The sequence below is a fragment of the Podarcis vaucheri genome (genome assembly GCF_965113315.1).
Source record: "Podarcis vaucheri genome assembly, chromosome: 6".
Classification (NCBI taxonomy): Eukaryota; Metazoa; Chordata; class Lepidosauria; order Squamata; family Lacertidae; genus Podarcis; species Podarcis vaucheri.
Window position 1 is genome coordinate 30493203 of NC_138764.1, and position 15202 is coordinate 30508404.

The 15202-nt window shown below is 43.3% G+C and overlaps 1 protein-coding gene across 5 annotated transcripts in view; it reads left to right on the top strand.

Moving 5' to 3' along the window:
* The window catches only part of SLC44A3 (solute carrier family 44 member 3), an 84730-nt gene that overhangs the window by 30243 nt on the left and 39285 nt on the right, over window positions 1–15202 (top strand). For 3 of the 5 annotated variants that reach the window (XM_082227861.1, XM_082227860.1, XM_082227858.1), the window contains one exon: window positions 13247–13354. In XM_082227861.1, coding sequence (XP_082083987.1) covers window positions 13292–13354 — 63 coding nt within the window. In that variant the 5' untranslated portion in view covers window positions 13247–13291. Of the gene's footprint in view, window positions 1–10720; window positions 11168–11347; window positions 11471–13246; window positions 13355–15202 lie in introns of those variants that run through there. The other 2 variants (XM_082227859.1, XM_082227862.1) reach the window with 2 other exon arrangements.

Sequence of the window (15202 nt, forward strand, 5' to 3'; positions counted from 1 at the left end):
GGACAACACGAGGAATGAGAGGAACAGGAATGAGAGCATACAGTATTCTGCATGTGTAGCTGCTCACTGCCCCACTCAGTAGGAAACTCCAAGGAAGCTACAAAAGCATCTCTTCCAAGTGTCATGGCTTTTAGTGTTATAGCTGCTGTAGGCGAACCTGATTTTCATCAGGACGATGGTATGTGGGGAATGGGCGACTGATCCTTTCCTCCCACACCAAAGTGCCAATTAAAATCATCTCCCACAACAGCTATTAGCCTCACAGGGTAAGCTCCCATAAAATATTGAATTTTGGGACTGATAGCTACTACATAGTGCTGATGGATTTTTATTAGGACCCAGCTGATGGAAGAAACTGCTGTTCCCTATGCAATGTGTTGCAAATGAAAATCTCTCCCACTATCCTCAGCAGTTCATATACTACGTTTAGTGTCACCTCTGGTTTGCCGTAAGAGATTTTTTAATTATTATTTTAAGGACTAAACAGGAGGCCAGGATAGCTAAGTAAAATTTCTACATTCTGGGACAGTGTTCCACTGTATATTACTGTATCATTAGTTGCCTAACACAGAGGTTACAATCAAATTTTATAATTTATAAAATTCCATCCAATACCTGGGTGAAGAGGAAAGTCTTAACCTGGTGCTGAAAAGAGGTCAGTGTTGGTACCAGGCAGGTCTTACTTAGGAGAGCATTCAATAGATAGGGAGCCAAAATGGTTTTCTGGCATGTTGCCACCTTCCGAACAATTCTCCGGCAGGCGGGTGGCAATTAAGAAGGGCCTCAGATGACACATGTTGAGGTCTGGAATTATTCTTGTCAGGAGATGTGGTCAATAAGGCATATAGCAGGTGTGGGGAACTTTTAGCCCTCCAAACGTTTCTTTATTTTTCTTTATTTGATTTATATACTGCCCTTCATCAAAAGATCTCAGGGCGGTTCAGCAAGCAGGACCAATAGTGAGGGATGATGGGAGTTGTAGTTCATCTAAAGGGCAAAAGGTTGCTCACATCTCCTTTAAAACCAGCACCTTGAATTGGTCCCAGAAACATATAGGCAATCAGCGTAGATGTGCTAATACTGGTATTATTAGGTTAGCTCACCTAGTCCCCAGCAGCAGTCTGGCCACTGCATTCTGCAGCAGCAGCAGTTTCTGAACTATCTTCAAGGGCAGTCCAATACATAGCACACTACAGTGATCCAATATATAGGCTACCAGAGCATAAATCACTGCAGCAGTCTGTCCCTGTCCAGATAAGGGTGTAGCTGGGCTTCCAGCCAAAGCTGGTCGAAGGTACTTTGCCGCCACCAAGGCCACCTGTGTCTCAAGTGACAGAAGAGTTCCAGCAGAACCCCCAAACCTCTTCCTTCAGTGGGAGTACGATCTCATTTTGAACAAGATGAACTTAGAGGAACCACCCACGAATAGCATATCAGTTTCACCTGGATTGAGCTTCAGTACCAATTGCTAGTGGAAGGACAGCAGAATCAAAACAGGTATCCCAAATCAAAACTGTTTTTGCTGAGTGTGTTCATATAATATTAATAATAAACACAAGGGATAGAGTACATGTCAAACACCATCACATTAATCACCTGCTAATGGGCTGCCCCAAAGTATCTCGCTGCGGACCACAGGAAACAGGATGTTGCAGTAGCTTAACCTTTCGCGTGTGTTGTGTTCAGTGGTGGAAATCACACGATTAATGTCTTAAGGGGTTGAATCAGTTTATGGGTACCAGCCGTCCCTTTCCTATGAACTCCAGAAGCAATTGAGGGTATTCCACTAAAATACATATTAATGTGAGTAAGTGAATATAGAGTTCAGTGAGTTCATGAGTTGTCTGTGGTGTTGTTTTCCTGAGTTTTCCCCAGCAGTTTATGGATGACGTAATTTTCCCATGATGTGAGCAGCTTGCTTCTGTGCTGTAATAATCGCCATAGGGCCCTGCTATAGGTCAGTGATTGGGGGTTTGCTCATTATGAAGAAGCACAACATCCTGTTACCAAAAATACATTTTTTTCTATTTAAAAGCATGCTATACTGACTGCTGAAAATAAGAGCTTCCCCTTCTGAGGTTCTTAGCCTCCGGATAGACTTCCTGTGACAAGGATTGTGCAAAAGTGTCACTCCGTGGTTGCATACACGACAGCTCTAAGAAGAAGCAGAAATAGAGTTAGATTTGTTTTGCAATTCTTGCAAAGGGGAACACATTCTATGGGAAGCTTGAGCTTTCGTGCTGCCGCAAACCAAAGTAGTTTCTCTTCTTAAGCAATACAGAAATGTTCCCTTTCATAAAGACTTCTTAGAAACATGTAGCGGATCATACCAACCTGCACTGCTGTCTCAGTGTTTGGTGTCTCTTTTCTATACTGGGTAATTAACTCTTTGTTATTGTGAGTGTTAAACCTGCCCATAGTGATTCCAGTGTCTGGAGCATGTTATTTTGCTTTGACAAACTCCTAACCCTGGCCCATGTTGCTACTGCTGCCTATTTACTTTATTCCATCGAACTCCATGGAAGCCATTGAGAACTGATACAGCTCTTCTCTGCATATCACCCGTGTGTTCTTCTTCTTGGCTATGCGACATTAAATAATTGATAACTATTTCTCGTAAGCAGAAATCTCATTTTCTGCCTTTTTACATCCTTGGCTGCTTGCACAGCTGCTGTACTTTCAAAGCACTTTCAAAGCGCATTATTTCCTTCAAATAATTATGGACACTGTAGTTCATTAAGAGTTGCTGGGAATTGTAACTCTATGAGTGGTAAATTACAGTGCCTAGTATCCTTTGAGGGAAAGAATGTGCATATGTGATAAGGTGTGTACATAGCCTTTATATAGGTAAAACATAAAGCTCAGTTAGTTCAAAACACCAGAAAAATGTATCAAAATGCAATAATTGTTTTAATGCTGAAAACAATCTATTTGGAATGAGTAATCTAGAACTGACATAAGGTACAAATATCCTTTTGTATCATATTCTGGGTGCTTTCAAGATTCCCATGGAAGTGACTTGTCTAAACTCTAACACAACAGCAAATAATTTTTTTAAAGGTTGAAGGGATGGGATTTTAGGAAAGGCTTGGTCTGGAGTAGAAAAAGGAAAGATCACTCAACACACCCACCAACCCAATCAACCCTTTGGAACAGAAGCCACCTGACACTGCTCCTAAGAGAAAGATTGAGACAACTTTCACAGAGAAGAAAATTCACTGGAACAGTTCCTGATTCTTTTCTTTAACATTCCTTCCACACTGTGATCCCTGGCAAAGTCACTCCCTGACTGCGAACTACACAGCTGTCAGTCACAAGATGAAACCCACTCATCTCTCTCCCCTTCCCCCTAGACTAGTGTTTTCTTTTCATGGAGAGCTTGACAGAGCTTCAGAAATTTATCAGACTTGGCCAAAACAAAAAAATTTAAACACCCCACTAAGGTACCAGCCTGCTTCACCTTTGATGATTTTGGACCTGTCTTGTCATGTATTTGGCAACAGGCCAATTATCTCTGAAGTGGGAACATTTCCCTCAGTGCCCCTTCATTCCCTGTTCTTCCAGCAAATGTGGGATTGTTGTGACTTAGCCTATTTTTCCACCCTCAGACATGAGGAAACTTTCTTAACTACCAATATTAAGCAATACCTCCCACTCACCAGAACTGGGCTTCAAACTATTTCATGGGGAAGTATGGAAAATACTGTCTTTTGCTGTCACCTGCTGGGGAGAGTCTGTCACCACAGCAGCTGTTTCTTTAATTCGGGACCGATATAACATTTGGGGTGTCTGTTAACACCTGTTTATAAGTAAAAGCAATCGCTTTAAATAGCACATAGTTTAATTTCATCCATGAACTCATATTTGCTAAATGCGTTTGGAAGAAAAAACAGTTGCTTCTGAATGAAGGGGAAGCAATGTTTACATAAAGGGCTATGCTCTCTGCTTCTTAACTATGTTTGCTTTCTTACTTAATAAATAGCCACCAGTAGCTGAAGCTTGTCCAGTTCAGCTGCATTCCTTTGAAATGAACACATGACAAGTATAGGTGCTGGCTGTTGGAATTTCTGTTCCATTATCAGGCAAGAACACTTTGTCCCCTTTCTATTCACAACTGAACAGGGATAAGTGTATGCCCAAATATATTTTAGCTGTGGTCAGAGAGCTGGTGCTTGGTTCTTGCTGGGTGGCTAGCTCCAGTTTTGGCTTCTTTCCCAGGTCACTTTCTCATGGGCACCTTTTGTGTAATAAGGATTGCTCTCTTTTCCTGCCTTCCAGGCTTATTAAAAGACAAAGCAGCCTTCAATGCCAATGCTGAAATTTGCAGCCCCAGGGGAGTTTTCTGGCCAGTTTTTACAAGCCATGAAACAAGGCACACTCCTCTTAGCATCCGAGGCACAGAAGGTAAACTTGACAGCAATCTTTTATTTTTTTTAATTTGTTGACTTTCTATCCCACTCTTCCTCACAAATTAAAACAAACCAAAATATTCAAAAACAGTCAAAGCATTCGCTTAAAACGTCTTTAAAACAGTAGCAGTTAAAACTTTTTTAAAGCAGTAGGATTTTTTTTAAAAAAACACCATCATTATATGTGCTGATTACTTTTGTTTTCCCCTTAAACTCCTCAGTTTAAAACATCAAATCCCTTGCATTCAAAGTCCATTAATTTCAGTGTGCCTCCTCTATGATTTAATTGGATATCACCCTAATAGATTTATTCTGGTGTAAGCTTTCATGGGCCCAAGCCTACTTCATCATCATGCCAAAGAGTGGTATCCACTAGCCTGCAAACAGAATAAATACCTCAAATAAGACGGGGTTTTGTGCTGTGCCACCTATGCTGTGATCCTGGTAACCCTATGTGTAGAAGCAAAACAGCATCAAGGTTAACATACACTGCATATATTGTTTGCCTGTGACTTGACCAAACTGCGGGAGGCAGTGGAAGACAGGAGTGCCTGGTGTGCTCTGGTCCGTGGGGTCATGAAGAGTCGGAAACGACTAAACGACTAAACAACAACAAATCACCCTGCAAAACAATGAAGCCTTCTTCATGTGTTACTCACACAATAATGGTCTCCACGTGTTGAAGGGGCAGTGATGGTGACACCACTGGCCCCGTCCCTCAACCAGTGGCGTAGCGTGGGGGGTGCAGGGGGGGCCGGCCGCACCGGGCGCAACATCTGTGGGTTAGGGTTAGGGGGCGCAAATCCACGGGTTAGGGGGCGCAAATTACTTGCCTTGCCCCGGGTGCTGACAACCCACGCTACGCCACTGCCCTCAACATACAGGCGATGAGCAACTGCACCAGGTTTAGACATCTACACACATAGACTTCCATTCAGCTGATCACACAGGGTCTTTGCTGAATGTGTGGACTCTGGGGATAGGACAAGGGAGCCGCATGGCATTGGTGTTGGACAGCACAGCCCTGCTACCTTTTCAACACATACAGCCCCCTTCATATCAGTGACAACTGAAGGGGATTTGTATCTGCTTATATGGCAGTAGAAGGGAGCAAGAGGGTATACATCTGCCCACCAAGTAGCTTTCTCCCTACATGCTCCACTCCACTGTTGGACCCTTGGAAAGAAAGGCACTTTTCACATCTACTCTCACCCTCAGAAAGACACATTGTGCCTTCTTGTCCTCTCTCAATATTTGTTTCCAGTGGTACCACTGTTTACAGGTGCTCTACTAAAACTCAGATCCTGGACATTTTCCGAGGCTTAACTGAGGCTGTGTTCACACTCCTATTTACTGAGCACTCACTGCATTTCAGTGCTGGTTTTTAATCTGTGTTCACATGGCGTTATCCAAAATGTATATGTATCCTGTATCTTGTAGTAAGATACTGCTGTTTGATGCATCATTTCTCAAACCAGCTTCATGCTGACTGGAGTCTTGAAACCGTTCTCTAACTAAGGTGTGAAAACATTGGCATAGGGTAAAGACATCCCCTGCCTTTCAAGGTTCCCCTGTGTGTACACATAGAGAAACAAGTATGACACTGATGAAACTGTGCTGATGTGAACAGCTCAGGAGAAAAGAATTGTGAAAGTCACCAGGGTGAGGGACTTCAGTGCACTCTATGTCGCTAATGTGAACGCAATATTTATTACTGCATTGTCCTGTATAGTCTTGTATCCAGAAGAACTGTGTTCAAATCCCTGCTTAGCCCACCACAGCGATGCAGTAATGGGTAAATCTGTTCTTGCTGATGTTCCTGTTTATCATTCTGTTGTTAATTTGACAGCCAGTGTTTTGCCATGGGATAAGAAAGACTTGAATTCTAGTTCTTACTCAGCTATAAAGCTTACTGGGTGATCTTGGACAAGGGTGCTGAAGACAGAAGACAGTTCTCTATTTGCAGCACTTTCAGAGAACAACCCTCTGTTTGAAGGAATCCAAGATTGTGCAGTCCAAGTCTGATGTAGAGATAAAGAACCCTAAGAAAGGAGAGCCCATCAACTATTAGCATTTGGACAGTAGACTGAGCAGCACATAGGTCAACTAGTGACAGTTGTCCCCACTATAGGGAGATGTATTTCTATTTAAATTTTAGTAATTATTTCTAAATTTGCATCTCTGCATATAAATTAGCATATGCAAATATTATGCAAAATCATATCTTCTTTTGCTTCCTTTTTTGGTCGTACATTTCCTAATTTCTGGCAATGCATAAGTGTAAGTTAGCAATATGTTCTGCTGCCTTAGGCTGATGCTTGGTTTTACTATACCATTCAGACACCTCTTCATCCTTTCATTTATTTACACACACCCATAGTGATGCCCGGAGCAGCTTGTCTCATCCTGCAGCATGGCAGGGCTCACCATGGTCAGACTAATTTATTTTGCAGGCTAAAACAGGGTCAGCTCCAGATATGCTGCTGTAAGGTCTTTTTGAAGAACGGAAATGCTAATAAATTGATTTATTTTTTTTAAAGCAGCCGCCTACTTTATCTCCTGCATCTTTCAATAAGCCACCTGATAACTCATGTTAACAGGTATGATTGCTTACTTGTTCAAACACAAATCTTCTACATAAACCTTTTAAGTTAGTATTAGCCACACCTAGACATACAGCTTGAAACAATGGACAAATCTTTTAACACTGACATTCCGTGTTTGCACAGGCAGGTCCTACAGAGTTGTTCATTCTTTTTCAGTCATAAAATCTGTCAGTAGATATTCACTTTCCCAACTTCTGGGACTTCCCCTTCAGTTTCTGTCAACTTTCCCCTCAATAATGTGAGGAATCTACATATAACTTGATGAAGAGTATGCATGGTCATAAATGTGAAGGTGCTGCAAAACACAAGTCTTCCAAGCTCCACAGACAATAGGTTGTTGTTGTTGTTGTTGTTGTTGTTGTTGTTGTTCTTCTTCTTCTTCTTCTTCTTCTTCTTCTTGTCATCATCATCATCATCATCTTGATATATTAAAACTCCAGGCTGAACACAAAATCATAAATGAAATACAACCAATACAATTATAAATAATTGTAAGGAAAAACAAAACAACAAACCAAGTACAGGATCTGAAGTTACCATTTGTCACAGCCTCCATATATGTCTGACATGTCTAACCCTGTTCCAATAAAATAAACTCTAAGCTACATTAATATTAACATCCTGTATTTTTAGCTGGTTGAATAGTTTATTCCTTTCAATTTTGTTGTATTTCTGTTCTATTGATGCATGTTATTCTAATGTTGATTTATGGAATTTCAGTCCTTATGGTTATTGCTTTGAAATTCACTTTTGGATGATGGTGTGATGTATACATTTTAGAGGCACAAACAAAATTAACACAAGCATTGTTTGGAATCAGAGAGTCTTCAGAAGTGTTTTCCTGGAGTTTATCAGATCTCACAGAACAAGTAGTCTCTTGTTGGACTAAATCAGTGTTTCATACATTGTTGTTGTTGTTGTTAAATTTCTCTTTCCCCTGGCATTTATTTACAGTCAAGTGCTACCTTTGAAGCTAATTTTATTATAGCACAAAAGTACTAAATTACAGCATAAAACATCTCCTAATGTGAAACACATTGAATAATGATACTCCTGCCACCTAACATTAAATTTTAACTTTAAGTAAGTGTGTATAGGATTGCATCCAGTTTCAAGGAAATGGCCACAATCCAAGAAAAATCAAAATCAATGATATTAAGGATGTCCATCTTTGTGCTGGAGCTTCGGCATTGTATTAAGCATCAACATAAAGCATCAACATAAAGAAGCTTGTATCTTTATTTGTCCAGATAATGAAACTACTCTATCTTTAACATCTTAGAGCACCACCACCAGGTGGAAGAAGGTATCATATGTGTGTTAGTAAAACATGCTAAAATATTAAAATATTTCTTTTAAAATACAGCATCAGGCAATATTTTGCTCAATTTGCTTGACATACTATCATGAATCACAACTTTGTGGTTGTGAATACAGAAAAGTAAATAATCTAGAAACCTTCAATCTTTTAGGAGAGTTAAATCATAATATGACCATGTCCTGGCTTGAAAGATCTGTTCCTTTGCATCTTCTTTTCACTTGGTTTATTATTAACTCAAAATCTGCAGCCACAGAAAATATTCTCTAGGCACAAACTAGAGAAGGCTGAAATGAATGCGACTTGAATGCTTAACTGTGGGTAAACGTGCATTTCAACAGAATTTAGGCATGTTTTTCTGGATGTATCCTCAGTCATGAAATCTAAGGTTAATTTTAATGCTCCCCCAAATACTTGTTTGTAAAGTGTATTAATTAATTTACAAAGGTCTGGTTTCTGCTTAAATTGAACAGGAGATTAGCATTTTATGTTACATGATGTGCCCAGCTGCTAAAATGTAATTCATACCAAATAAAGCAGTTTGTGGCCAAGTGTCTTACATATTTTATCTTACAAAACTTTTGTATTTTCAAACTTTTAGTTTCAGTTTAAATTTTACAGATTATCACCTGGGTGTTAAAATCTGTAGACTGGTTTGTGCTATTGTAGCTGCAGAAGCAACTCGTGTGAGGCAAATGTATGAAGTCTGTTTTGCTATGGTGCCTGTTATTTGCAATCTGGTTATGGAAAGTTACTGCTATCAACGAGATGTACAAGTTTGTGCTGCTCCTTAAGAGAAATACTAGCTGGACTTTTGAGCACTGCCTAATCTAATCTAATCTAATTCTAATCTAGCCCAGACTGCAAGATATTTACAACTTGTAGATACTTAAACTGGAATAGAATCCAATTACTTGGCAGTGTAGGGAGGCCAAACTGAATAAAGTACTGCATGCAATTAAAGCAACTACAATATTTGGCTACCATTCTGTGGCTCCTCTGCTTTTTAGCTTCTGGAAGAAGCAGCTTGTGCAGTCACAGGTGGCTAGAGCCTCTATTTCCTTATTTATCACCTTGGTCCAGAAATGTGAGTTCACCAGGTTCTGCCAGCAAGAAAAGGGTCCCCAGTGCCATCATCATTACCTTCGGTGACAGCAGTGGCGTAGCGTGGGGGGTGCAGGGGGGGCCCCGGCCGCACTGGGCGCAACATATGGGGGTTAGGGTTAGGGGGCGCAAATCCACGGGTTAAGGGGCGCAAATTACTTGCCTTGCCCCGGGTGCTGACAACCCACGCTACGCCACTGGGTGACAGCAGCAGCTGACATATTCTACTAAAGGTTCCTGGTGAACTTGTGGAAGTAGGACCCCCCCCCCGCCGCCTTTGTTCACTGGCATTTTATTTGCCCTGCTTATCTTATTCTCTTTATAGCACTACGCTACAATTCTCTGTGTAGTTAAGTAACAATTTGCACACATTGCATATATAACAAAGCAGCCAGTAGTGTTCTGTTCAATGCAACTGCTACCCAGCATGCTGTTTTGGACATTGTTCCCCAGATTCTTTCAGAATGTCCCTATTGGCTGGGATTCAATCACATACTGCCATGTTCAGGTTGCACAATTAAAGTTTATTCGGCACCAGTGGCGTAGCGTGGGGGGTGCAGGCCGCACCGGGCGCAACATCTGGGGTTAGGGTTAGGGGGCGCAAATCCACAGGTTAGGGGGCGCAAATCCACGGGTTAGGGGGCGCAAATTACTTGCCTTGCCCCGGGTGCTGACAACCCACGCTACGCCACTGTTCGGCACTCTTGTGCATTGTTTTCTCCTGGTCTAAACCCAGAAATTGATTGCATGAAGGGTCAGTGCCCACCTGAGGAATTATTATTATTATTATTATTATTATTATTATTATTATTATTATTACTACTACTACTACTACTACTACAGCTACAAGACACTCCTCAACACACTCTGCCCGTGTCGTGAGTGCTTTGAGCATCCATAAATGACCAGGTTCAAAGGCGGCAACCCTACGGGAAGGACGGTTACCAACCCGTGCAACTGCTTGCCAAGTCGATGCTGTAACAATTAGAAGGCAACGGAGCCTTCTGCGAGTTGTTGGGGACGCGAGCCAAAAGGGGTGTGTGAATCTGAGCAAAGCCCTATGAAGCGTGTGGGCAAATGGGAAAATCAAAAAGTGCTACGGAGAGTCGGAGGCTGCGCCCTGGCGGCTCTTGTAAAAAGAAAACACTTTCTGAAGAGGCAAGGTGGCAGCTTCGTTTCGTGTTCCCGTGAAGAAACGGACTCCAAAATGTATTCTAAAGGGAAGTCTTTTGCCCTGGCTCTTCACAGCAGCGCATCATTTGCCCTTTCCCTCTTTTAGCGCCTTGACTTCTAGAATCCTAGAAACTTGGGGTGGCTCTGGTCATCCGGGCGCCCGCGCGGGCGGTTTCACGTTGCCTTTTAAGTCCACCTGGAGCTCCTCAAGAGAGTTGGCTGCAGGGTTAAGGGACGGCGAAGGAGCGCCAGCTGCCTTGGGCACGGCCAAATAAAAAAAAAAGAAAAAGGGGGTCGGCGAGTTAAAACAAGGCGGCGCTTGCCCTCAGGGCTGCGGGAGGGCGGGTGGTGAGGCGACGGCGGGGAAGGTAGGAAGGTGGGTGGCTGACTCGTCGTCGCTAAGAGCGAGCAATCCGCGCCCAGCTTCGTCGCGGCCCTGCCTTCGCGAGCCTGGCAGAGCAGGACGGAGGAGCCGCCCAGCGCGGCTGCTGCCCTAGAGGGGAAAAGGCGGAGGCGGGAAGGAGAGCAGCATGGCGTGTTACAGCGGGGAATACGTGGTAAGGGGGCCACCGCTCGCAGCCGGCAGGGCGCTCAGCCTGAGGGGAGTCGGGGGGCGGGAAGGCGGCGGCGCTGACAACCTCAGTGGCGGGAAGTCTCCTGAGGGGAGAAAAAGGCGGTTTCGGCTGCCGCTGCTGCTCCTCCTCCTGCTGTTTCCAGGCGACCTCCGCCTGCTCCCAACGGCCCCCGACGAGGCGGTCGAGATACCCCGCCAAAACTTTCCACTTGAAATTCACTTTTCTTCCTCCAGACTCCCATGGCGGCGCGTTTGCCGCGGGCTCTGCCGCCTCCTAGGCCGACAGGTGCATTGCTTTTATCTCTCCCGGAGTGAAGAGGCCTCCTTGCACGCTTATCTTTTTGTCACCACAAACGGCACATATTAAGGGGCCGCCACAGGAAATAAAGCACGAGGGGGTGAAGGTTCAGAGCATTTCTGATCTGGGCAAACTTCTGTGACGGTTCTCCCTCAGGGATGGTTCCACAATAGTGTTCCTCTCTGGAATCTGGCAGTGCAGAAAAATGGCAAATCTGCCCTGAAAGCATTCTCTAATGAAAGGAAGTAAATCAAAATAAATAAATGTCACGTAGCTGCTGGCTGTGTTTTTTTTATACTGTGCCAGCAAAATCAGCCCTGGTTTTATCTGTCCCAGAGGAAGCTATCTTTGGAGTGTTTTGTTTTGGTTTTTTGTTTTTGTTTGGCATCATATATTCGGGAAACATGGGGGAAGATAGATGCCGCCTCCAAATGATGTTGATGCAGGTAGCGAATTTTTCATGACATGTAATCAGATTATAGTGTAAACACACCCATCTGAGAAATACTACATACCTCTGTGCAGTCATGGGTTTTCATACTAAAGTGAATGTAAATGTGTTTGTATTTGCCTAGAATGGAAAAATAAAGTTAATTAAACTATACTGTGAGATAAAGTTTCAGAGAAACATAATATCCATACAGTAGTTTACATTGTTGGGTATTGCCCAGTGAACAGGAGCTCAGAAGCAGAGTGTGGAAATAGATGTTGTGCCAACACAAGTTCAGTTTCCCATTTAGGTATGTCTATACAGTATACACATGACCGGAAGCTGTACGCTGGCTCCCAATAAAGCGAGATGAGCGCCACAACCCCAGAGTCGGCCACGACTGGACCTAATGGTCAGGGGTCCCTTTACCTTTACAGTATACAAGAGTGAGAAAACTAAAAGAGAAAGTTTGTGCTGCCATTACTCCTGTCAGGCCTTGTGACCTGTAATATTTCCCCACATCTTCAGAGAGGTAGGATACTACCATGGATTGAAGGCAGGCACTGGATGAATTGTGAGAAATAAATTTGTGAAGTGAATGGCCCTTATAGACACACCTTTTGTCTCTGGGTATTTATACCTGCTAACTACTACACCTATCAGAATTTCCCCAGGTATTTCATTACTTAGAGACAATGCATGCTTTTAATAGAGTGGTGATTGGCACATTATGCAGAGACTAAATTAAAGTCAGTGGCAGAGATTGCCACACAAGAAGACATGTTGGCTACATAAACTTGTCTGTGCTCTGCCTCCACAGTTGGTGGAATGCCAGTTGCTTGAAACTACAGGACGGGAGAGTACAGTACTCTTGTGTCTGAATCCATATTGCCGGTTTCCCATGGGCATTTGGCTGGCCACTGTGAGAACAGGATGCTGGACTAGTTGGGCTGTTGGACTGACCCAGCAGGCTCTTCTTATGTTCTCTAATTTTTAATGCAGCGTAATCACATCTGAACATGCATTGTGAGTTTTCACTAAATGCACAGAAGGTGGAGAGCTTAAAAGCTCTTTTTGTGCAGGGCTTTCCCAGCATGGAATGCTCTCACAAGATTTCACTTAAAAGCGCTCTGCCTTGCTTGGGCAATGCCAACTTGGCATGTGGCTCCAAAAAGGTGAGAATGCTCACACAGGGGCCGTTTTCCAAAGGGGTGGGTCAAATATAAACATTTTTGCATATATGTGCCATCCCCAGAACATGACTCCCATGCAAGACACAGTCATACTGTATATCCATTATATAATTGCATCATTATATATATATATAATTCCAGGTTTCTGAAGATGGGTTACCTGAACCAAGAAAGTGGAGACCGTTGATGTATAGGAAATGCACAGACCCCATTTGGTTGATGATATTCTTTCTCTTTTGGTCAGGTTTGGTAAGTACCATAGTATTCCTGATGAAATGGGTGGTATCCAATGAAACAGTTCTGCTAGCACAACAACTTTTGGCTACACAATGAAACTTCCCCTCCCTCTCCTTTCCCTGCTCACCCCCATATTCAGTAACTTGAATATGCCAGCAAAGGCACAACAAAAATGGGTCAGCTGCATATTCTGGCATTGCAGGGTGTTGGACTAGATGATCCTCAGGGTCCCTTCCAACGACAGTTGTATGATTCTGATTCTAGGAAAGAAAAAGACCTATCCAAACAACTTGTTTTTCTGTTGTGAGGAGGCAGGGAGAGGGTTGTTGACAGACAATGGGAAACCAATCAGATAGTATACTGGGCTTTTCAGTTTTCACACATATGCATAGATATTGAGTGTTGTTCATAGAATCATAGAATCATAGAGTTGGAAGAGACCACAAGGGCCATCGAGTCCAACCCCCTGCCAAGCAGGAAACACCATCAGAGCACTCCTGACATATGGTTGTCAAGCCTCTGCTTAAAGACCTCCAAAGTAGGAGACTCCACCACACTCCTTGGCAGCAAATTCCACTGTCGAACAGCTCTTACTGTCAGGAAGTTCTTCCTAATGTTTAGGTGGAATCTTCTTTCTTGTAGTTTGGATCCATTGCTCCGTGTCCGCTTCTCCGGAGCAGCAGAAAACAACCTTTCTCCCTCCTCTATGTGACATCCTTTTATATATTTGAACATGGCTATCATATCACCCCTTAACCTCCTCTTCTCCAGGCTAAACATGCCCAGCTCCCTTAGCCGTTCCTCATAAGGCATCGTTTCCAGGCCTTTGACCATTTTGGTTGCCCTCCTCTGGACACGTTCCAGTTTGTCAGTGTCCTTCTTGAATTGTGGTGCCCAGAACTGGACACAGTACTCCAGGTGTGGTCTGACCAGAGCAGAATACAGTGGCACTATTACTTCCCTTGATCTAGATGCTATACTCCTATTGATGCAGCCCAGAATTGCATTGGCTTTTTTAGCTGCCGCGTCACACTGTTGGCTCATGTCAAGTTTGTGGTCAACCAAGACTCCTAGATCCTTTTCACATGTACTGCTCTCAAGCCAGGTGTCACCCATCTTGTATTTGTGCCTCTCATTTGTTTTGCCCAAGTGCAATACTTTACATTTCTCCCTGTTAAAATTCATCTTGTTTATTTTTGCCCAGTTCTCTAATCTGTCAAGGTCGTTTTGAAGTGTGATCCTGTCCTCTGGGGTGTTAGCCACCCCTCCCAGTTTGGTGTCATCTGCAAATTTGATCAGGATGCCCTTGAGTCCATCATCCAAGTCGTTGATAAAGATGTTGAATAAGACCGGGCCCAAGACAGAACCCTGTGGCACCCCACTAGTCACTCTTTTCCAGGATGAAGAGGAACCATTGATGAGCACCCTTTGGGTTCGGTCAGCCAGCCAGTTACAAATCCACTGAGTGGTAGCATAGTCAAGACCGCATTTTACCAGCTTCTTTACAAGAATATCATGGGGCACCTTGTCAAATGCCTTGCTGAAATCAAGGTAGGCTACATCCACTGCGTTCCCTTCATCTACCAGGCTTGTAATTCTGTCAAAAAACGAGATCAGGTTAGTCTGACATGACTTATTTTTCAGAAATCCATGCTGACTATTGGTGATCACAGCATTCCTTTCTAGGTGCTCACAGACTGTTTGCTTAATGATCTGTTCCAGAATCTTCCCTGCTATTGATGTCAGACTGACTGGGCGGTAATTATTTGGGTCCTCTCTTTTCCCCTTTTTGAAAATAGGGACAACATTCGCCCTCCTCCAGTCTGCCGGGACTTCGCCTGTTCTCCAGGAATTCTCAAA